The following is a 24056-nucleotide window of genomic DNA, read 5'->3' as shown; positions in this document are numbered from 1 at the left end:
GTACGTGGTGTACGTCACCGGGCTTCGGACGGGCAGTATTTGGCCTGAACGTGTGTATGCAAGGCAGGCTTGAGAGGAATCCCGTCAGGAAAACCGTTTCCTGCCGAGAAAAACGGTTGTGTGTACAGGGCATGAGACATGTCCTTTGATAGGGTGATAATACTATCCCTGTCTCCCAGCTGTCATCCTGCGTGTCACATTGTCATGTGTGCCTCTGGTGGAGACTATAAGCAGCTGTGCCAAGACACATTACTTCAACATGTTCTGCAGTTGTCACTATATGGAAGTTATGCTATATGGAAGCTGAAGCTGCACTTTTAGCACTGAAGCGGACATGACAGGATAATTTATAAAAAATAGGTTGTCATATGCAATAACCGTTTTTTACAGAAGTTTTTCTAAATCAACTGCAAAAATCCTAAAGCGGACTTTGCAGCACAATGCAAGGTCTTCATATAATACCCAGACCCCCTTCCGCTTTAAAAATTACCTATTGTTTCAAAATGTACCAGTACTTACATTACTTTTATCTTCTGCATCACTGCCTATGATATCAGCATCCTTCTGGTTAGACTCCTGTGGGAAGAATCTGGTAAGATTCTTCTTGGAGGACTTGGGCTGTTCGGTTTTTCCCAGGAGGTAGCCAGAAGTATTGTGATGTCCTTCTTGCTTAGGCATAACAGGGGTAAGGTAAGTATTAATCCAGTGTTTTTGTACAAGTACATTTTGAAAACTACTAACATGGGTGATTTTTTTAAAAGGGGATGGAGCCCTGATAATAAAAGCATATCTTGCTTTTTAATGCAAGGTCCACTTTAAAGAGGAGGTCCAGCCAAAAAAATAAATAAAAAATTAAAGTCAGCAGGTACAACTACTGTAGCTGCTGACTTTTAATATTAGGGCACTTACCTGTCCAGGGAGCCAGCGATGTCAGCACCCCAGCCGATCTTCAAATCAACTCCTGGGTGCTGCCGCCGCCATTCCTGGCTGCACTTTCTAATTAGCCTGGTGGCGGGAGAAGGGAGGGAGGCGAATTTCTGGGAGATCGGGTCGCAGTCCGTCATCTGGAAGTGGAGAAGGGGACCTGTCATAAACGGGTCCCCGTTCCCTCCTGAAAAGTGCAAATGTGACACCAGAGGGGGGGGGGGGGGGGAGGAAGCATATAAGCGGAAGCTCCACTTTTGGGTGGAACTCCGCTTTAAGCATACATATGAAGTATGTGTGCCATGCATATAGTAGGACTGAAGTTCATTTGTGTTCAGTTTTTGGGTCAGTTTTTGTAGGGCTCATATACATAGGGTTTTGTTTGAATGTTTCGTGGCCACACAGGTTAATGTGAATGCAAAAATCAAGTAAATCCTTGAGGAACTGAAAGTCAAAACAACTTAAAGGCACCAAAAGCCTACTGAATATGCTTGCTTCTGTGTCTTATTTCATTTGAATGAGCCTTTATTGTGAGTTTTCTATAACCTGGAATTTTAGAGACTCATTTTATATCATTTAAATAGCTAAAGATCTTATGATTTATACTTGTATGCTAACAAGGGAATACAGTGATAATCAATCAAGAAAAAGTAACAGTAACTCTAGACTTCAGCCTATGTGGACTTTTTCACAAATCTGGAACATCCTCATGTCAAAAATGACCCCCAGCTTAATCACTGGTTTCCTATTTGGGTTTCTAATAAATATTTGAACAGCTTATACACAATTTTGGAAAAGGAAATTGTACATAAATCATATTTCATGCTTTTCATTTGTGATGGTTTCTTTAAGTATGCAGCAGAAAGTAAAGAAGAGCAAGAAGCTTGTGGAGCAAGAACTGAAGGAGCGGGAGGATGTGGAGAAAGAGCTGAATGCAGTTAAAGCTTGGATCAAGGACACTAAGGCCAATCTACTGAACCCTGCATCAGAAATGGACATGCAGATAGAAGACTGGCAGGTACCTTATTGTAGGAAATGTTTTGTGGTTTCCTACCACATCATCAGGGGCAAGTGCACCAATATCTGTAAAAAAGCATAAACGAAACGATATGGTCCAATGTTACACCCAAACACGAGGGATACTATATATGTAAAGGAGGGAAGAAATTAACTCATACCACTAAGTACTTACATGTCAATTAAAGGGGTTGTAAACCCTCACCGTTTTTCACCTTAATGCATTCTATGCATTAAGGGGAAAAAAATCCTGTGCTGCAGCAGAGCCCCCGAGCCCCCCTTATACTTACCTGAGCCCCGTAATTCCCACGACGGGAACGAGCACACCAGTTCCGGCCGGTGTCTCGTGTCCTGATTGGATAGATTGATAGCAGTGCAGCCATTGGCTCCCACTGCTGTCAATCAAATCCAATGACACGGCCGAGTCCTGCTGTCTATGTCTACGGACCCAGCAGCAGGACACAAGAGCGCAGCCGCACAGGTGTCCACGAAGTAGAACGCTTCTCCGACGGGGCAATCAAGAAGAGGAGGATCCAGGAGCGCTGCGGAGGGGGCCCAGAAGAGGAGGATTGGGGCCACTCTGTGCAAAACCAACTGTACAGCGGAAGTAAGTATGACATTTGTTATTTTTATTTTATTTTTTAAACCTGAACCTTTACAACCTCTAAACCATGTGTTCATGAAAACCAGTGGCTTTCTGATTAGTTTTCCCAGATAAGTGAACATTTTGTATAGTATGATGAATCTAGGGATAGCATTAAAAAAGGTTCTCCAGAAACTTCAGTTACCTATGAGGAAGGTGGGGGAAGGGCACTTCAGTGAGTTATAGTTGGTGATCTTACAAACTGTAATCTAGACTAAAGGTTCTTCCAGGGTCCTGCCACGTCCCCCTGTACAAAAAAATGTTTTGGTAAAACCCACAAGTGCTTTTTTACCACTATTCCTTTATATTGGCTTTTAGAATTTGGATGAAAGGCTTATCACTGGGAAACACGTTTTGATCAATAAATAGTGCATTATATGTACAACTATATAGAACAGACCAAAATGAGGGACAATTGGGGAGGAAAATATTAAATATTATATCAATCTAAATATTTTAGCTTGTACATATGAATATATGTATACGTTTGATTAAACATTTATGTCCCATTCACATATTACTTAGTGGGAACATGGGTTCCCACTAGCGTTTTAAAAAGCACGATTCACATACAGAAATGTGTATCATGCATAGGGCAGACCATTCACTTGAATTCTCTGCCCTATGTGCGTTTGTCACTCCAAAAAAGTTCAGAGATCAAGTTTTCTCCCTGAGCCAGGAGCGATTTTGCCCTCATGCTTTACCATGACTCTTGCTCGTTTTGTCACGTCACAGTTGAGGCTAAATTGTGGCGCATTTGCCCGTCAATTTTCTGACACAATTTGGAATCATGTGTAAAATCACAGCGACTGTACATGATTCCAAATCACCCATATATGAACGGGACCCTAATGTGATATCTGTGCGGTTTTTATTTCCTTTTATAAATATTGACAATTCTTTGAATTTGTAAGATATTGAAACAAACTATGTGCATAGCAAGTCATCATCCCTATATTACCTAGAAGGTTCTACTTTCAGACTGTGATAAACACGTTTATATATTTAAAGAATAGCATTATTGCATTATAAAATATTAACATTTTTATCTTTCTCAGAGTTTGCAGAAAGAATTACATTTTCATCGTCACAAAGTGGAAAAATTGTCTGAAGAGCAACAGAACAAATATTTGGAGATGTATACAATTCTACCATCTGAACTGTCTTTATTGCTTGCTGAAGTGGCATTAGCACTGGCAAATGTAAATGAGGAGGTACTTCATATACTATGTTTTTTAAAAGCAATACATTTTTTTTATTCTCACTAATGGAGGTTCATATAATATGGTGTGCATTCCCATGTAAAGTTCATATTTTATTTGATATATCCATGGTATGGTCTGAAATCTAATATTTTGCTTGTAGTACATAGTGTGCATATAGAGGTGATACCTGAATTTGTTTTTCCTTTTAACATTGGGGTGGTGCAGAATGACCCCCTAAGTAGTATGGCAGGCTAGCATTCCCATCTCAGGGGCTAGTCCTTGGTAGGGAGAAAAATGTATTGGGCGCCAGTTACTTTAGTTTTTTTTACCTTCTTTTTGTTCAGCTCAAATCTAGGAGAGAGGGTTTAAGGGTACTGGGTCCCCAAAATTATATGTTTTTGGTAGTAGCATGAGCAGAAGGGCCCTTTAAGGACAACCACCTGGTAATTGCTGGCCCTGTGAGAGCAGTTAGACAGACCTGGGACCCTATAAGGCCCCGTACACACGACCGAGTTTCTCGGCAGAATTCAGCCAGAAACTCAGTTCAGAGCTGAATTCTGCCGAGGAAACTGGTCGTGTGTACACTTTCGGCCGAGGAACCCGACGAGGACCTCGACGAGGAAATAGAGAACATGTTCTCTATTTCCTCGTTGTTCAATGGCAAAAGTCGGCACACTGAACTTGACGAGGAACTCGATGTGTTTGGCACGTCGAGTTCCTCGGTCGTGTGTACGGGGCCTAAGAGTTGTCACAGTCTATCCTATCCAGATTAAGTGGATCCATCCGTAATAAATTTGTCTCGTAACTCTTTTAAAGCAATTGGTGGGTGATGAAAGTCCATACAGTAACTTCTACACAGCTACTCTGTGATACTCTTCAGCAAAAAAATTCTCTATAAATCCAACTAAATCCAGATATCCACTCCCGCAGGTAGTACCCTGGGCCCCTGGAATATTCCCCATGATGAGATAAGGCTCAAGTGGAGAGGCGCCTTAAACATACATCCTCTCCAGACAGAAACCTGGGAGGTAGAAAGGGGACCGTGGAAAGGTTTTCCAAATTATATTAAAACTATACCTCTACCTATACCTGAATAATGACCTCAGAGATTGGTTGGGTTAGATATATATTTATAATATGAGTGATTGTCTTTAACACTTACTGGAGCACCCTTTACAGTAGAGTATGGCCAATAGATGGGTCGTATCTTGGCTCAACAGGGATCCATTGATCAATTTGAGTACAACAAGGAGGTCGGATTTGTAGCATGCAATTATTGCCAGTGACTATATCTTTTAGCAATACCCACTTTGATCTCCAGGCAGAGATAGCTCCTCCCCCCCCCTTACCTCCAGCTGGCAGAACTCAATAGCTCTGCAGGTGATATTCTCTTACTGACTGTTTTAATGGGGGAATTAGGCAATTTTCTTTTTTGCAACACGTGGTCAAAGTCAGGGTCCCTGCACAATGTACTACTGCACCCTAAAGATTCTATAGAACAGTGGAAAGTATTTTTTAACATTTGCTCCCATACAAGACATAGGGGCACGTTTATTTAAAATGTGTTTTTGGTCTGTGTCTCTGGAGCATTTCCTGCATTGTCAGGAAGGAAGAGGAAATCTCCCCAATAAAGGACATAAATGGCACAAAAAAACTGGCAGATGTTCTAAGCCACCTTTGCTGTGTCCAGAATGAAATAAAAAGGTATAATTGGAGTTAGCAGAGAGGGGGAGTGTAAATGTAGTGGACCACTCTGAGCCCCTTCTTATGGTTAATGAAATCTTTACATTTGTTTATGATCTGTAAAAGACATAGAAATGGCACTTTAAGATGGACACTTTAGTATTAGCTCATTGATACACTATACGTTTTTATAATGTCCATTCTCTAGATTCAAATGAAGCAGAAAGAAGCACAGCAGAATCAAGTGCTGCATCAGGAGATGAGTCAGCAAGCTACAGAAATTGAGCAAGAGTTGAATATAATTTTGGAAAAACTGAAAGGGAAAGCAAGTGATGTGGCTCAAGCTAAAAAAGATCACAAGGTATGTAAGGTCAGAATTTTGTGTTGACTTGCACCTCAAATGCAAATGATGGCTCATGTATGTGCCAACATTCCTCCCTTCTCTGATTAGGAGACACGATTCTCATACTTTGGAGTTGATTTACTAAAACTGGAGAGTGCAAAAGTTGGTGCGGCTGTGCATGGTAGCCAATCAGGTTCTAATTTCAATTTCTCCAAGAAAAACGAAAATGGAAGGCATGCACACCTAGTGCATTGCCAATGATAATTTAGTGGTTAAAAAATTCATAAAAGTGGGTACTCACAAAGTGCAACTCTCAATAAGCAATAAAAACGCACAATGTATGGACATGTGCAGGACCACAACATGGGGTAGAGCTGACAGGTTTCGGAGGTTCACCCCCTTCCTCAGAGCTAGGCTAATCAGGACCACCATGGGCAAGTGTTAAAAAATATATATTAAATATTAGATATCTAAATATTCCATTATATGTACACACATATATATATGGCAATAAATAATGATATACTAAATAAATTCATGTATATAGTAATTTATATATAAATGAATAAACAAATGATAAAAAAGGAGTTAATTAATTGATCAATGTCTCACCTCTCATATGTGCAACTGACACCAACAACAAAGATGGCCCCTAGGGGTGTCCATGTAATGCTCATTGGGATCAATTAAAACCGAACCGGAGGTGCCAGAAACAAGAGGACCCTCTGACAGGGGGAAGCAGAAACCTCCCCGGTGGTGAGAACCGCCTAACAGTGCACAAGCAGCGGGTCATGAGCTATGAGGCACCTATTATAGGATCAACTCTACCCCGTGTATTAGTCCTGCACATGTCCATACACTGTGTGTTTTTATGGCCTATTGAGAGTTATACTTTGTGAGTACTTATATTCAATACTTATATGAATTTTTTAACTATTAAATTATCATTGGTAATGCACTAGGTGTGCGCGCCTTCCATTTTAGTTTTTCTTGTAGTTTCCATAGGATTACCCCATCTGAGGAAGTCAGAATCAACCTAGTCTTGGGATACCATTTTACCATTTTCCCTGTTGCCCTCTACTTCAGAAGACCCCTTAGCGCTGGAAGTGACTGTGTTTTTTTGTATCTCTAATTTCAGTTTGTTCAATTAACCACTTCAGCCCCAGAAGGATTTACCCATTTCCTGACCAGGCCATTTTTTTGTGATACTGCACTGCGTCGCTTTAACTTACAAATGTGCGGTCGTGCAACGCTGTACCCAAACAAAATTGATGCCCTTTTTCCCCCACAAATAGAGCTGATTAAGGTGGTAATGAAACTCACTTGGTGCCTTATCTGCATTAAATTAGCCTCAGAACCTGTAATTCATATATGTTCGGGTTTAAATGATGAGGTGGCAACCCTAGCCCCATTTTTTACATGTGTGAAACAAAGGTGGAGCTTTCTGCAGCAGCCACAACAAAGTTAAGGAAGGGGTATGGCTTGCCTTTATTAGGCAGCCCTAGCTTTAATATAGCTACTTGGGGTAAAAGTGATAAACTTTATAATTGAATCTCAAAAAAAGCACATCTAAACCTAAAAATAACATTAAAATGTATTGCAACTTACCAGTCCTTGGATGTGACGGCTGTGTTATTATCTTTTTGAATTTAGAATTTTTTTGTTTTCATGTAGACAGCTTGCCAGTAACACACTTTCTATCCCACAGTGACAACATTCACTTACTGTACTGTATCTATGGAGGAGCATTGCTGTCACTCTAGGACAGAAAGTATGTTAGGTTAAAGGATAAGCTATGAAGAAGCACTAAGGCATAGTGCGAAACGTCAGCTTTTCTTTTGTTGTGCTGTTTTTTCTGCTGTGGCATGTATTTTGTGATTTTAATTAAAGGAGGAGTTTTTTTGGAGTGCGGCTGTCCCAGCTTTTTTCCTTCATCCTAACCTGCAGGTTAAAGGATAAGTTTACCTTTCGTAACATGTTACACGTTACACCCAAATTCAGGGTGTAACATGTAACATCTGGATCCCTCAGAGTCTGCCCCCCCCCCCCACTCCACTTCCCCCCTGCTTTGACAACTAGCAGGGATCTCCTCTCCACCCCCCCCCCCCCCCCCATCCTCGCTGGCTGTCGCTTTTTAAAACAATTGTGACCGAGCATGGCTCTGCCCGCCCAGCCGTGACACTGAGCCTAAGTTCACATTGGAGCGATTTGTCATGCAATTTTAGAGATCAAATCGTATGACAAGTCGAAGCCTATTTAAGGCAATGACACTGTTCCAATCGGTACGACACTGATTTAGTGGCACCGCACCAATTTGCAAAAGTAGTTCCTGCACTACTTTTGCCAATTTCAGGTGCGACTTCAATAGACATCTGTGTATGAAGCCACACAGATGTCTATCAAGTAGCACCTGAAATCACGCTGACCTTGCTACTTTGAAATCTCTCGCTACTTAAAGTGAAGTGGGCGCGATTTCAAAGTCCTTTGTGAATGGAAAACTACAAGTCCCGACATCCTTTGCGGCTGTCGTCTTGTAGTTTTCAGTGAACTACCACGGCACTGTGGAGCGCCATGGTAGTTCATTGAGTCTTCCTGTCAGATTGTATCTGCTTGCCTGTATGATATACAGGCACACAGATACACTCACAGATCTGCAGGAGACCTGCATGTCACTGGCGATCTGCTGATCAGCTGTTGCAGCGCTTTAGAGGCTGCAGAAAAAATAAAAACAAATGCACATTTTTTACCTGCAAAAACAATGTGCATTTATTATTTTTTGTTAAAAGGTGAACTTATCCTTTATACATAAAACAACATTTTGCCCTTGGGACTTTAAATTCAGTGCGACACTGCTATGTATGAAATATAAAAGCTAGTTTATTGATACGTATAGGGTCAACCGTGTCACATGCAGTGCCATATTGTTAAACAGATCAGTGAAGTTGTACATGGTATATTACAGTCTAATACAGTTTTCCATAACGTAATCCATAGTAGGTATAAGTATGCAGCATAGTAGCCAGCCACGTTTCATGAACATCTTTCACTTCCTTTAGGGGTTGATGTAAACTTAATATCTATAAAATAAAGCAGTGTAAAAATATGCAGTAAAAAAGGTAAATACAATGTATTAGCATGAATAAAGAAAAATCACATTTATATCATCACTTGGCTGCTAGTAAGAATGTCCATCCCGGGAGCTGTGGACATGGGGTCCAACGAAGGCCAGGCAGGACAAAACAGAGAGGACGCAAGCCCAAACCAACTTACATGTGGCATCCATGATAATAACTGTAAAGAGTATAAGGCTCACTACTATAATGTGTATGAGTCAAGCTAAGTGCAATAGGTCTAATGCTATACAAAAAATCTAAAATTGTTTTTGGTACATTGGTGTCACTGCGGCCCCGTACACACGACCGAACATGTCTGCTGAAACTGGTCTGCGGACCAGTTTCAGCAGACATGTTCGGTCGTGTGTACGGCCGACCGGACAGGTTTCCAGTGGACATTTGTCCAGCCGACCGTTTTCCAGCGGACAAAAATTTCTTAGCATTCTGAGAAACATGTCCGCTGGAAGCCTGTCCGTCGGACATGTTCGGTCGTCTGTACAGACTCACCTTACATGACGTCCGCTCGGCCGCCATCCCTCGCATGTGTCGAAGTGATTCGACGCATGCGTGGAGGCATTGACCTTCCAGGGCCGCGCACGTCGCCGTGTAATCATCGCAGGGACGGCGTGGCCACGTCACCGCGTATCGTGTACGCGCGGATTTCTGTCTGATGGTGTGTACAACCATCAGACAGAAATCTCCGGGCGGACACGTCCGCTGAAAACGGTCCGGCGGACCTTTTTTTAGCGTACAGTCCGTCCGTGTGTACGAGGCCTAAGAGTGAGCCTAGGTATATGGAGTGTGTCCAGTGCTCAAAACACTGGCCCAGATTCAAGAAGCACTTGCGCCCGTGCAACCATAGGTTGCGCGGCGCAAGTGCTTACTTGCTCCGGTGTAACGAGTGCTCCTGATTCAGGAACCTTGTTACACCGACTGCAGCCTAGGATATGACAGACATAAGCCTCCTTATGCCTTCATATCTCAGGCTGCATTCTTGCGTTGGCCGCTAGGGGGCGCGGCCATTGTGATCGGCGTATAGTATGCAAATTGCATACTACCACCGATTCACAAAAGTTGCGCGGGCCCTGCGCACGCAAGGTACGGAGTTTCCGTACGGCGACTTTAGCGCAAGGTTGCTCCTGCTGTAGCAGGGGCAGCCAATGCTAAAGTATAGCCGCCCTTCCCGCTCGTGAAATTTAAATTTCATGTCGTTTACGTAAGTGATTCGTGAATGGCGCTGGACACCATTCACGTTCACTTAGAAGCAAATGACGTCCTTGCGACGTCATTTGCAGCAATGCACGTCGGGAAAGTTTCCCGACAGAGCATGCGCTGTTCGCTCGGCGTGGGAGCGCGCCTAATTTAAATGATTCCCGCCCCCGGCGGGATCATTTACATTAGGCGCCCTTACGCCGGGCTATTTAGCATATCGCCCGCGCAATTTACGGAGCTACTGCTCCGTGAATCGCGGGCAAATCGAAATATTTGCGTGGGCGCAGAGCAAACATCGTTGCCCTTTGCCCACGCAAATATTGCACGGATCTACCTGAATCTGGGCCACTGTCTGGAGGATTAAGAAATGTGTAAAAGTGAGTTCATCATATGAAGAAAAAACAGATCACCTTTCATTGTTCAAACTTATAGCAGAACCCCTTCTCCTCCCCTTTTCCTTATAACATGGGTGGAGGTATTCTGAAATCCACAAAGAAAATTGGGAACAATGGAACTGATGCAGACAGAGAACACATGAAGTTATTAACGCACAAGATGTTAAACAAGACTAACCTTTTTGTATTGCTCTTTAGCAAAGAGATATAACAAAATGTGTTGAATGGTATATTTAACAGATCAAAAGGCAGCAAATAAAATGTGTTTATTGTTAGGATTTATATACAAGTTGACATTTAGCAAATGTAGGGGTATCACTGAATAAGCATTTACTATAGAACAAATATCGAGGTTGATTTACTAAAACTGGAGAGTGCAAAACCTGGTGCAGCTCTGCATAGAAACCAGATTTCAGGATTTGTGTGAAAGCTTAAAGTGGAGGTTCCGCGGTTTAACGATTTTGAACTTTTAGGTGCAATGCATAGTAAAACATATCACAAATTCACACTCACTTGCTAGCCGTTTTAAATTGTATTGCCTCGTTTTCTGTCCTAAAGAAGAAGTTTTAAAATCACATCCAGCCGTTCTCCATCTTGCTTGTGGGCATTGTGAAGCCCACAAGCAAAGACTTCCTGGATGCGGTCATGCGAACCTCCCATGATGCACCGCATAATCTCGCGCATGCGCTGTGTTGACGGCGAGCAGCGCCGTCAACACATCCACATTACCATGACAACATTTAAAAAAGTAAAATGCCTTACCATACCTTAGATGAAATTTTAGGACCCAAGAACGATTTACTTCCGTTGCTCCGGTTGAATTGCTTCCTTTATCTGCTGAGTTCAGGTGTGTAATGGTGAATTACACCTGAGTTCCCTTACTTAAAATGACGAATTAGTATCCGCCCTCGTCACATGACACGCTTGCACAGTCACCTGAAGCCTCGTACACACGAACGAGGAACTCGTCGAGTTCCTTGTAAGGCTGTCGAGGAACTCGACAAGGCAAGTTTCTCCATTCCCATTGAGGAAATAGAGAACTTGCTCTCTTTTTGGCTCGACAGTTTCCTCGACGAAAATGTACACACGACCGGTTTCCTCGGCAAAAAAATATCTCCCAGCAAGTTTCTTGCTGGTTTTTGCCAAGAAACTCGGTCGTGTGTACAAGGCCTGACACTCTTGTCTAGTCACGTGACCCGCGAGAATACTGTTGAAAACAGTACAGATCGTCTCCTGTGAATCTCGTGACATCACTCCCAGGAGACATTGCGATCAGCACCCATAACACACTGGGCCGTCGGGGAAAACGAAGGACACGCCCACTCCCGCGGGGAACAGTACCCGGAAGCTACATACAAAACGACTGAATAAAGGTAATCATTGAGCTACGGGGGAAAAAAAGCATGGATTCTACATGTACTGTGGTTTGTAGTAATACAAACTTAAAATTTAGGGTGAACCTCCGCTTTAATTGAACAAGCTGAAGTTAGAAGCTGATTGGCTACCATGCACAGCTGCACCAGATTTTGCACTCTTCAGTTTTAGTAAATCAATCCCATTGTTCTTATCATAGCTTATTTCTAATCCTTTCCAGTATTTTTATAATGTAGTTTCAGATGAAGTGCTCAACATTTGTATGTGTTCAGTATGGTACTCACGTGGAGCTTTTCTATGCATAGAGATGCTGCTTGATAAACCTATAAAGTGGGATCACATGTGGGGTGCTGCCACACTGCATATAGCATTTATATGATCTTGAATATTATAAATATGTCTGATTAAAATTCCTTCTTTTCACAGATCTTATGTGAGGAATTAGACAAGTGCAACATAAAGCTTGTGGAGCTGGATGCAGCTGTGCAAGACTTTAGTGAGCAAAGTCCCACACTGGCAAAGCATCTAGTGGACAAAGTAGGAATACTAACGGAGGTGCAGCAGCAAGCCAGCAAGGAGGCTGAATACAAGACAGGCAGAGTAAAACAGGTACAGAAACGGACATTCTTTTTTTTTTTTTACCTCCTGCTTTCTAGCTCCCTTTATCCTCCTCCATTGATTGTCTCCAGAACTTGTCCAGAGCCTCTTCCATCCTGTGGAACGCTCTACCCAAATCTATCTGGCTATCTACTACTCTGGCCATCTTTAGGTGATCCCTGACAACTCATCTTTTCCTGGAAGCCTATCGTGACACCAACTAACAACTGAACTTTAATTCTTCCATCAGCTTGCCTCTTAAGCCCCGTACACAAGATCCGAAAATCGTACGAAAAATGACACTTTCGAAACGATCGTACGATAATCGGATCGTTAGTACAGAGCTTTCGAGAACCGATCAGGACAGTTCATCCAATTTGATTCTATCAGACATGCACAGAATTTTTTTTTGTGCGATGCCAGATCGTACGATTTTCGTTTAAGGCCCCGTACACACGACCAAACATGTATGCTGAAACTGGTCCGCGGACCAGTTTCAGCATACATGTTTGGTCGTGTGTAGGCACGAGCGGGCAGATTTCCAGCAAACATTTGCCCGCCGGGCCTTTTCCCAGCAGACAAATATTCCTGGACGTGTTTTAAAACCGTCCGCTGGAATCCTGCCCGCTCGGACATGTACGGTCGTCAGTACAGACCGACCGTACATGTCCGAGCGCCCGCCGTCCCTCGCATGCGTCGAATGAGTTTGACCACGCCCCGCGTATTGTTTACGCGCGGACTTCTGTACGATGGTTAGTACAGAAGCCCTCGGGCAGACATGTACGGTGAAAACGGTCCGACGCACCGGTTTTATCGTACATGTTTGCTCGTTAGTACCCGGCCTAATCAGTACAGCTGTCGTTCGAAAATGCAATACAAATGCATTACAACACATGACATCACTTCCGATTTTTTATTCTGCCGTACGAGAATTGTTGTGACTTTAGTAAACTCATCATATTCGACATGAGATTAGCATACAAAAAACAGACGATCATTCGTCCGATAATCGGATCGTGTGTACCGGGCATAAAGCCTCGTACATACGACCGAGTTTCTCGGGAAAAAAAACAGCAAGAAACTTGCTGGGAGATATTTTTTTGCAGAGGAAACCGGTCGTGTGTACATTTTCGTCGAGGAAACTGTCGAGAAACTCGACGAGCCAAAAAGAGAGCAAGTTCTCTATTTCCTTGACGGGAATGGAGAAACTTGCCTTGTAGAGTTCCTCGACAGCCTAACAAGGAACTCAACGAGGAAAACGATGTGTTTCGCCCGTCGAGTTCCTCGGTCGTGTGTACGAGGCTTCACAGTTATTACCTTTTTTACCACTTTCCCCACCCAATGAGATTGTAAGCTCTTATGAAAAGAGCCAACGTAACCCTCTTGCACTGTATTGTGTTATAACCACACCCTCTTCCTTTATATTGTAAGGCACTGCACAAAATGTTGGCGCTATATAAATCCTGTATAATAATAATAATAATATAATATTTGCCACCAACTTACATTTTTTATAGGCTGTAATTCAACTGGAGGAATACAATGAAATGCTAGAATTCATTCTGCGTTGGATTGGGAAGGCAAAAATATTAGTGCATGCTCTCATTACCTGGAATTCAGCAAGTCAGCTTCGTGATCAGGCAGTGGCTCACCAGGTAAGTTGTAGCGGAAGTTTCTGTGATTTACCCACTTTTGAGTTTCACCGTTAGATAGATTACTTTAGATATATGTATGTTTTAAATTTTGCAAGTTTTATCACAGAAGTTCAATGAATGCTATATTATTTCGAGCCGCAGTCTGATGTAGATTTACCTGTTACAATTTTAGGTGGGAAAATTATTGGCTAAGACTTTAACCACTTGCTTACTGGGCACTTAAACCCCCCTCCTGCCCAAACCAATTTTCAGCGCTGTCGCAATTTGAATGACAATTGCGCGGTCATGCAACACTGTACCCAAATAATTTTTTTATCATTTCCCCCCCACAAATAGAGCGTTCTTTTGGTGGTATTTGATCACCTCTCCGGTTTTTATCTTTTGTTAAAAAAAATTAAAAAGACAGATTTTTAAAAAAATATTTTTTTTTATATTTTGTTATAAAATTTTGCAATCAGGTAATTTTTCTTTTTCATTGATGTACGCTGATAAGGCTGTACTGATGGGCACTGATGGGCTGCACTGATGGGCACCGATGGGCTGCACTGATGGGCACCGATGGGCTGTATTGATGGGCACCCATGGGCTGCATTGATGGGCACTGATAGGCGGTACTGGTGGGCACTGATAGGCAGCACTGTTGGGCACTGATAGGCGACACTGAGAGGTGGCACTGATGGGTGGCACTGAAGGGCATTGATAGGTGGCACTGGAGGGCACTGAGAATTGGCACTAATAGGTGACTCTGATAGGTGGCTCTGATAGCCGGCAGTGATGGGCACTGATAGGTGGCTGTGATGGTCACTGATGAGTGGCAGTGATTGGCGCTGATGAGTGGCAATCATGGGCACTAATAGGCAGCATTACTAGGTGGCACTGATTGGCATCACAGATGGGCATTGATAGGTGGCACTGTGGGCATTGATAGGTGGCACTGCGGGCACTGTGGCAGGTGGCACTGGCAGGCGGTATTTTTGGGCACAGTGGAGGCAGACGTGCCTCATTCCTCTTCGGGACTGATGTCCCTTGTAAACAAGCCGATGATCATTTTTTTTTCTCCTCATGCTGACAGCGTGAGAAGAAAAAAAAGCAGATTACCGATCCTTTGTTTACATCATATGATCAGCTGTCATTGGCTGACAGCTGATCACATGGTAAGGGGCCGGGACCGGCCCCTTACATGGATCTGTGATCCACCGAGTCTCAGTGACTCGGTGATCACAGTGCATGCCGTGCACGCCCTGCAGGGAGCGCTCTTGCTCGTGCAAAGGGGAGGACGTCTATTGACGTCCTCCCAAGTTTTCAGGCCCGCGCTGTAGCCGTTATTTGACTATAGTGTGGGCCTCAAGCGGTTAAAGTGAATGGAAATTCTAATGCTGGCCATACACTAGTAAATTTTCAGACAAGAATATTCATATTAAGATTCATATGAAAACTCTTTGTACATTTGATGAGTGGATGAATGTCATTGGAAAATTTCACTTACTCTGAACATTCGGTTTCAAAATTAATGTAGTTCCAGAAAGAAAATCACATACACTGTACAAAAATGTGTTAGTTTGAGAAAAAAATCTATCCTGCTCCTTTTTTCCCTGTGGTGAAAAACAAACATTAATTTAACCTCACTTATAATTAGAAAATTAAATTAATATTCTAGCGATCGACTTCTGTACAACCTCCCACTCGATCAGCGCGGAAGGCTTTAGACCAGTGGTTCTCAACCTTGCTAGTGCCGTGACCCCTTGATAAAATTTCCCAAGTTGTGGGGACCCCAATAGTAAAATTTTTGTAGCGTGGATTGTCGGCACCCAAGGCAAGACAAGTAATTTGCGGCCCTAACCCACGGAAAGCTCTCCCCGAGTCCTTTCCACTCGTACAGTATTAAAACCCCTTATGGTACATTTTAGGATGTACCACTCTTTCTCTTTGTTCTCCTTTCTTTGCCTTTTATCTCTCTTTATCCTAATTTCTTGTCCCCCCCCATCCCTCTTTCTTGCCAAGTTCCTTATTCTTTCTCCCCCTTTTTGTTTGTTCCTCCCCCTCTTTTCCTCCCCCTTCCATGTATTTTCATTTTTTTTTTCTTTTCTTACTCATTGGTGGGGGGAATGGAATGAGTGGCAGTGCTGGTGTGTGGTGGGATCAATTGCCGTGCTGGGGGGTATTCTGATCAGCCAATTAAGGTGCTCTTGATCAAGGTCATCTACTGATCTGAGAACTGTAGTGGGGACTTTTAATTGCAAATCTAATCACAGGTAGTGTTACTCACTGTGTCTCCAGCTCTGTGGTGTCTCCAAGTGACTCCTATGCCAAAATCAGGATATAGGGTCTCCTCCAGCCCCTCCCACTTCACATTCCTCACCAGTCAGCTGACCTCCAGTCTTTGCCCCCTAGTCATGCCATGAACTAAATGGGCGGCAGCAAAGAGGCTGAGTGGGCAGCCGCAGGCTCCAGGACAAGCCCAGCTGGGTGGCCGGCCACAGGCTCCAGGAACAGCCCTGCTGGGGGAACAGCCCTGCCCTGTTGGCAATTGGGCTTTCTATCTGATAAACCCTTTTAGGCAATCCAATGGCCAAATAATAGAGTGCACACTGCAGGCTGCAAATTGGGGGTACACACAAGAAGTTTTTTACCGTTAAACCCATTAGCGATGTTAGTGCTGTGATCTCCCCTGCTGTGCTATTGTGTTCTGACAGGGTGACTCCCCCACACACCCCCGTCAGAACACACTGATTTGTGCTAAACAGATGCCAGGGGTTATGCTGGTTTTCCAGCATGCCCGTTTGACAGAACCCGGCTTACTAAATTAACTTGTTCCATGAAATACCTGTACATATTTTTTTTTGTTCATAGGCTATGTTAGATGAGTCTAGAGATATACGCAATGACCTGGAAGCTATGAACGAGAAGATAGACTACTTATCAAGCGTGTACCACACTGAAGGATTGTGTCAGCAAGTATCGGAACTTGGACGAGAGACTGAAGAACTGCAACAAACAATCAAACAACGTTTGCAGAGCCTTTATGATGCTGCAGAAGTAAGAATCTTGTTATATTAGAAGGTCTTTAACATTTGGTAATAATATTGACTCCTACACATTGGGCCCAGTGGCCAGTACAAGCTCTGGTATTGATTTGTAACTCTCTAATAAGAACGTCCATCTTTTTTTGCAGTGTCTGAACAAAAGCCCCATACACACGACCGGTTTTCCTCCAGGAAAACTGCAGGGAGAGCTTTTGGCCCGAAATTCCGCCAAGTGTATGCTTTCTCGCAGTTTTCCCGACAGGAAAACCTCCGGTAATTCCGGCGGGAAAATAGAGAACCTGCTCTTTATTTTCCTGCCGGGGTTCCCAGCGGTTTTAAACCCAGCAGTTTTCCTATGGGAAAATACTGCGAGGGAGCATACACACATAGTTTTCCCGATGGGAAACCCAGCCGTGTGTACATGGGGAAACTTACCGAGCAGGTTCTCGGGTTTCCCGTCGGGATTCCCAGCGGACTTTATACCGCCGGGAATCCCGGTCGTGTCTATGGGGCTTATAAGTACATACTTATTCTAGTTCAGATATTATTCTCTTGTCTTTTCAAGTACTGTATTTATTGGCGTATAAAGCCTCGTACACACGACCGAGTTTCTCGGCAAAAACCAGCAAGAAACTTGCTGGGAGATATTTTTTTGCCGAGGAAACCGGTCGTGTGTACATTTCCGTCTAGGAAACTGTCGAGAAACTCGACGAGCCAAAAAGAGAGCATGTTCTCTATTTCCTTGACGGGAATGGAGAAAATTGGCTTGTCGAGTTTCTTGACGGCTTCACAAGGAACTCGACGAGGAACTCGATGTGTTTTACCCGTCAAGTTTCTCGGTCGTGTGTACGAGGCTTAACACTCACTTTTTTACCCTGAAAATAGAGGGTAAACTGTGCCTGCGTGTTATACGCAGGGGGCTGTGGAAAGTTTTTTTCCCCGAAACTTTCCTCTTAAAGTTAGGGTGCGTGTTATACGCCGATAAATACGGTAACTACTACAATTTGTATTTTGAAAAATTATCAATAATTCCCCAATTATTTAATGTTGTCTCGATTCAACTTTTCAGGATATGAAAAAGTTTGAAAGTGAAGCAAGAGCTTTACAAACAGCACTGGCACAAGCCCAATCTACGCTAACTTCTCCAGAGCTTGGACGCTTGAGTCTTAAGGAACAACTGTCACATCGACAGGTGAGAGGGTGTTAAGTTTACTTCTAAAAGTTTTACGTTCAGCTACAGTTTAGGATGTTTACTAAAAGCTTCTGTATAATAATCGTTATTTATTTTTTTTCATTCAAATTTAAGTTTATTTTCAATAAAATAAATACATACATTTGTATTAAAATAGCAGGATATAAGTCAATAGCTTACAGAAATATAATAATTTAAATACATTTCAATTCATATCAATCATTTCTGTCTTACAAACTGCCATTTATATCTAACTATCCCATATGCTCATCACCATATGGTGAAAGTAAGGCAGTTCACATAAGCAAAAAGGATATAGTATTTCAAAGTAATAATTTATATTTGAAAGAGAAAAAGAATAGTTCTATATATCAAGGAATTCCTAGGTCCATTGTTATCACACAATTAGTTATATAAAGGATAAAACTAAATGAGTGTACCAGACCAAATTACATAGAACAATTAAAGGATAAGATTACCGGAGTACATCAACCTCTCCGACACCCCTAACGGGAACTTTCTGTGTCCTAGAGGCTGAGCAAAACCTCCAATCCACCCTCCCTCCCTCCAAAAACTAATACTGGAACCCACCGGTATCCGAAAATATATTTTCAGAATCCCCATCAAACCTAATACCTCCAAAGGTTTGGTAAAATCCTTCAATTACTTTAACATAAACTAAGTTTTTCCAAATAAAACAAACTGAGGATGAAAAATATTAAGGATTCTATCCCCAGAGAAAAAACAATGACACAAAACCAAAGAAGAATCAAAGAAAAAAAGAAAGAATGACAAAAGACAAAAGAGGAAGTGAAAAAAGAAAGCTGGAGGAAAGTCAGGAGAGATAGAAAAGTAGCCTGCCTGCCATCAACCAACATCGTCCTAAAGACTCTGATGTCTTCAGAACCTTCATGGAGTATAAGTTATCCCCATGTATTTCAACCAAGGTTCCCAGATTTCATAGAAAAGAGTAGACTTATCCAACATGGAGCACACCCTTTTCTCTTGTTCCATAATCCATGTGACCTTTCTTTTCATATATAGGATGGAAACATTAGTCTTTTTCCATGCAGCTGCGAGTGTAATCCTGGCACCTGTCATAATATATAAGATGAGTTTTCTGGTAACCTTGGAAGTTAGAGGCATCATTCCGTTAAGTAAAGCAATAGTAGGAGATTGATGCAAGTTACAGCCTGTGACACGTCTGACTATATTAAACACCTTATTCCAGTATCCCCGAATTTTGGGACATTCCCACCAAATATGTATCATAGACCCCAATCCATGGCAGCCTCTGAAGCATAGGGGTGAAGTCGACGGATACATAGAGGTCAGTTTAACAGGGAACTAAATACCATCTAGTATACATTTTTACGTTAGCTTCTATAAGAGAAACATTCACATAACCTTTAATGGATCTGGTATAATTCTTACACCAGTCCGACAAATCCCATTCGTTATTAATTTCCTTTTCCCATGCCAGCATATGAGGCAATTTGGTGCTATTAGTAGCAAGCGAATTATATATAATGGAAACATTCCCTTTCCTGAACAAACCCTGATCACATTTACTTTCATAAGGTGTCAAAAGTCCAGATATCGAGTCGTTATCCCATACATAGGCTTTGAGCGTAGTCATGTAGTTGAGAAAATCTTTTTCTTAAACAGGAAGGCCTAGCTTGTCAATAAAATGTTGTTCAGGAAGGGGACCTGAACGTGAAAAGAAGCGTCCTATAATATAATCGTTATATTTTACAGCATCTCCTTTTGAAAATGGAGTCTCTGAAGCCAAAAGTACACGCTGTACAGGTTTGCCAGAGTGCCTTAAGAATCCCAGAAGAGGTAGTCACCAGCCTTCCTATATGCTGTACAGCTGTCAGGCTGCTAGAAGAGACCAGCCGTCTTCAACATACAGCTATCCAACAGTGCAATATAATGCAGGTAAGCACTTTATGAAAACTCAGTAAAACAGCACATGCTTAGGAATCTAATGTATCCATCCATCTTGTTGCTGCAAGTTTGCTTTTGTATGTCCCAACTATGAAAATGTTTATAAATGCTCTGTACAAACTCAGCCTGGAAATGAATTGTGTGGGGCAGTGCATGGATTTTGTTATCTAGTGTGAATTGGTTTATAGTTGTGCCCCCTATTTTAACACTGGGCATTTGTAAATATATGCAAATTGCATTTTGCATGTACCTAGTGTCAGGTGAAGTTGTTGCTTTGTTTCCTTAACCCATAGGAGGCAGTAGTCCAGTATGAACAGTATGAACAGGAAATGAAACATTTGCAGCATCTCATTGAGGAAGCACATAGAGAACTACAAGATGCAAAAGTAACAACTAACAACATCCAAGAACTACAGATCCAAATTAAACGCCATGAGGTATTCTGCATCTAGTTATTTTTTTGGTGCTGCTTTTCTGTGTATTATTAATTGTATTGCTTTTTAACGACTTCAGCTCTGGAAGATGTACCCCCCTTCAGGACCAGGCAATTTTTTGCGATACGGCACTGCGTTATTTTAACTGAAAATTGCGTGGTCTTCTGACACTGTATCCAAATAAAATGTATGTCCTTTTTTTCCCCCACAAATAAAGATTTATTTTGGTGGTATTTGATCACCTCTGCATCTTTTATCCCTTAATTAAAAAAAAAATATATATATATATATATATATATTTTTTTTTTTTTTACTCCCTGCTTCAAAATATATTCAATAAATAAATAAAAAATAAAAAATTCTTCATAAATTTAAGCCAATATATGTTTTTGGTAAAATATAGCGTATATATTTATTGGTTTTGCACAAAAGTTATAACGTCTACAAACTCTGAGATTTTTTGTATTCATTTTTATTTATTTATTTATTACAGTAGTTATGGCGGCGATCAGAGACTTATAGCGGGACTGTGATATTGTCGTGGGCATTTAGGCACTAACTGACACTTTTGACACTTTTTGGAGGGACAGTGACATTAACACAGTGATCAGTGCTAAAAAATATTCACTATGTTACTGTACTAATGACACTGACTGGGAAGAAGTTAACATCAGGGGTGGTCAAAGGGTTAACTATGTGCCTAGCCTGTGTTTTACTACAGTGTGGGAGGTGCTTTTACTAGGGGAAGACATGGATCGTAGTCCCTGCTTTGCAGAGACAAAGGATCCATGCCCTCCATGCCTAAACAGCGATCTGTCTTGTTTACATAGGCAGACCTCCATTAATTTTTAACCAAAAAATAAAAACCGCAGAGGTGATCAAATACCACCAAAAGAAAGCTCTATTTGTGGGGAAAAAAATAATAACAATTTCATTTGGATACAGTGTTGTATGACTGCACAATTGTCATTCAAAATGCATCAGCGCTGAAAGCTGAAAATTGGTCTAGGCAGGAGGGTGGTTTAAGTGCCCAGTAAGCAAGTGGTTAAATATGCCTCAGATAAATATAGGTCTACAGTAAAACCTTGGTTTGAGAGTAACTTGGTTTGAGAGCGTTTTTCAAGATGAGCAAAATGTTTTAAATACATTTTGCCTTGATATACAAGCGATGTCTTGATATAAGAGTAGTGTCATGTCACAACTGGGTATAAAAGAGAAGAGAGGAGCCTCCAAGTGTAGCAATATGGTTACATTTAATGAAGGTACAACATTTAGCAACTTATCGCTACACTAAAGCCTTGTACACACGTTTTCTCAAGAACCAGCAAGAAAACTGTTGGCAGAGCTTTCTTGCCAAGTATACCGAGCGTGTGTACGAGGCTTTCAGGTTTCTGAAAACTGCCTAAAATCTCGATGAGAAAAATAGAGAACCTGCTCTCTATTTTCTCGTCGTGATTCTCGGCAGTGTTTTCCTGCCGAGAAACCCCAGAGTGTGTATACTTACCTGACTCGAAATGACTTTAACGCATGCGCGGTAACTTCCTAGGCATAGGTAGGGTGCAGCAAGATGGCGGCGACGGCATCGAATGTGACGAGCGCATACTCGTCGTACGCGATGACGTCACTGCGTTCTTGCCTTTCAAAAGAACCGCGGTTCTTTTGAAAGGAGTGTCTGTACACTCGGGCGGCAAGAGATTCTTGCCAAGAATCTCATCAGGAAAAACAACGTTTTTTTCCTGACGAGATTCTGGCCTGTGTGTACAGGGCTTGAGTGGTGCCTCTCTTCTCCTTTATACCCTGTAACAAAATGCTTTGATATACAAGTGCTTTGGATTACAAGCATGTTTCTGGAACAAATTCTGCTCGCAAACCAAGGTTTTACTGTATAATTAGACCAGAACGTTTTTTTCTACCATCAGTCTTATATGCCTCTGTATGAATTTGTGCTGCTTTTTTCTGACAAAAAGCATGCATTTGTTTTTTCAATCGTATTTTTAGTCTTGACCATATTAAAGAAAATATGTATCACCACTATAAACCGTCATACAGTATGTTCCCTTTAAATCAGGGATCCTCAAACTACGGCCCTCCAGCTGCATAACTACATATCCCATGAGGCATTGTAAACCTCTGACATTCACAGACATGACTAGGCATGATGGGAATTGTAGTTCCTGAACAACTGGAGGGCCGTAGTTTGAAGACCCATGCTTTAAATGATCGGATGTAAATAATACTGGTTTGAAGAAACAATTTAGTAATTTTACTGAGCTTCTATTCTACTGTATAATATTAATATTTTTCTTATCACCTGCTTGTTTCTTATATAAATCAAACTCCTTTTTTTTTTTGGCTGATGTTGATTACAATTGACAATACCTAGGAAAGTGGTTCTTAACCCGGGTTCGGTGAGTGAGTCTCGGGGGTTCGGCGTAGGTCACACAGGGCCGCCGGTACAAGGCAGGGGCTGACAGGTGCCCTGGGCGATACCATTTCGTATAGGAGGGGGGGCGCAGCCACAGGTGAAGCTCTGCCACGGCCGCCAGCACTGTACAAATTGTGTGCCGAGTCCACTCCTGCATCCGGGACCGTCACCTCCCGGCTCCCTTTTCTGTCTGCTGCAGCCTGTTTACTCCCCCTATGAAGGAGTCTCTTGGTCCCTTCCAGCGGCGTGACGTCACTCCGCTCACGGCTGGAAGGGGGGGACTCAGAGCGCTGCGCAGAGAGCTGTGTGTCAGCGCTGCCTGTGACGAGCTAGAGAGGCAAGGACTAGTCTCGAGGAGCCTGCCTGACTAGTGGAATTTGAACCTAGCAGACAGTGTGCTAAAAAAGACTACTGAACTTGTTTAAAAGTAAGTATAACCTGTTAAGAGCATATAATTAAATGGCTGGATTGGGGGGAAGGGGAGGAGGCTGACTGAGGTGAGGTGACCAGCACTTTATTAATATAAAATGGCAGATAAAAAAAAAATTGTGTTATTTTAAATGAGCTTTCTCTGACTAGCAAAAAATATATATATATATATATATAAATTGCAGCCTCACTATGCCATCACATGCAGCCTCTGTGCCATCAATTGTCGCCACTGTGCCCATCACATGCAGGCACTGTGCCCATCACATGCAGCCACTGTGCCCATCACACGCAGCCACTGTGCCCATCACACGCAGCCACTGTGCCCATCACACGCAAAATCATATTTTATTTTTTCAATTAAGAAGGGTTTGTTGAATGCGCATATGAAACTGGTGGGGTTCAGTACCTCCAACAAGGTTAAGAACCACTGACCTAGGAT

General features: G+C 42.3%; 1 protein-coding gene across 1 annotated transcript in view; it reads left to right on the top strand.

Annotated features, from left to right (window-relative positions):
* SYNE1 (spectrin repeat containing nuclear envelope protein 1) overlaps window positions 1–24056 on the top strand; it is a 595717-nt gene that overhangs the window by 306925 nt on the left and 264736 nt on the right. The window contains exons 80-88 of the mRNA XM_040350885.1: window positions 1777–1942; window positions 3643–3798; window positions 5681–5833; window positions 12336–12518; window positions 14024–14161; window positions 17012–17197; window positions 18254–18376; window positions 20135–20317; window positions 20620–20763. Coding sequence (XP_040206819.1) covers window positions 1777–1942; window positions 3643–3798; window positions 5681–5833; window positions 12336–12518; window positions 14024–14161; window positions 17012–17197; window positions 18254–18376; window positions 20135–20317; window positions 20620–20763 — 1432 coding nt within the window. The remainder of the gene's footprint in view (window positions 1–1776; window positions 1943–3642; window positions 3799–5680; window positions 5834–12335; window positions 12519–14023; window positions 14162–17011; window positions 17198–18253; window positions 18377–20134; window positions 20318–20619; window positions 20764–24056) is intronic.

The sequence above is a fragment of the Rana temporaria genome, chromosome 4 (assembly GCF_905171775.1).
Source record: "Rana temporaria chromosome 4, aRanTem1.1, whole genome shotgun sequence".
Lineage (NCBI taxonomy): Eukaryota > Metazoa > Chordata > Amphibia > Anura > Ranidae > Rana > Rana temporaria.
Note: the sequence above shows the minus strand (reverse complement) of the source record. Positions and strands in the feature narration are given on the sequence as shown.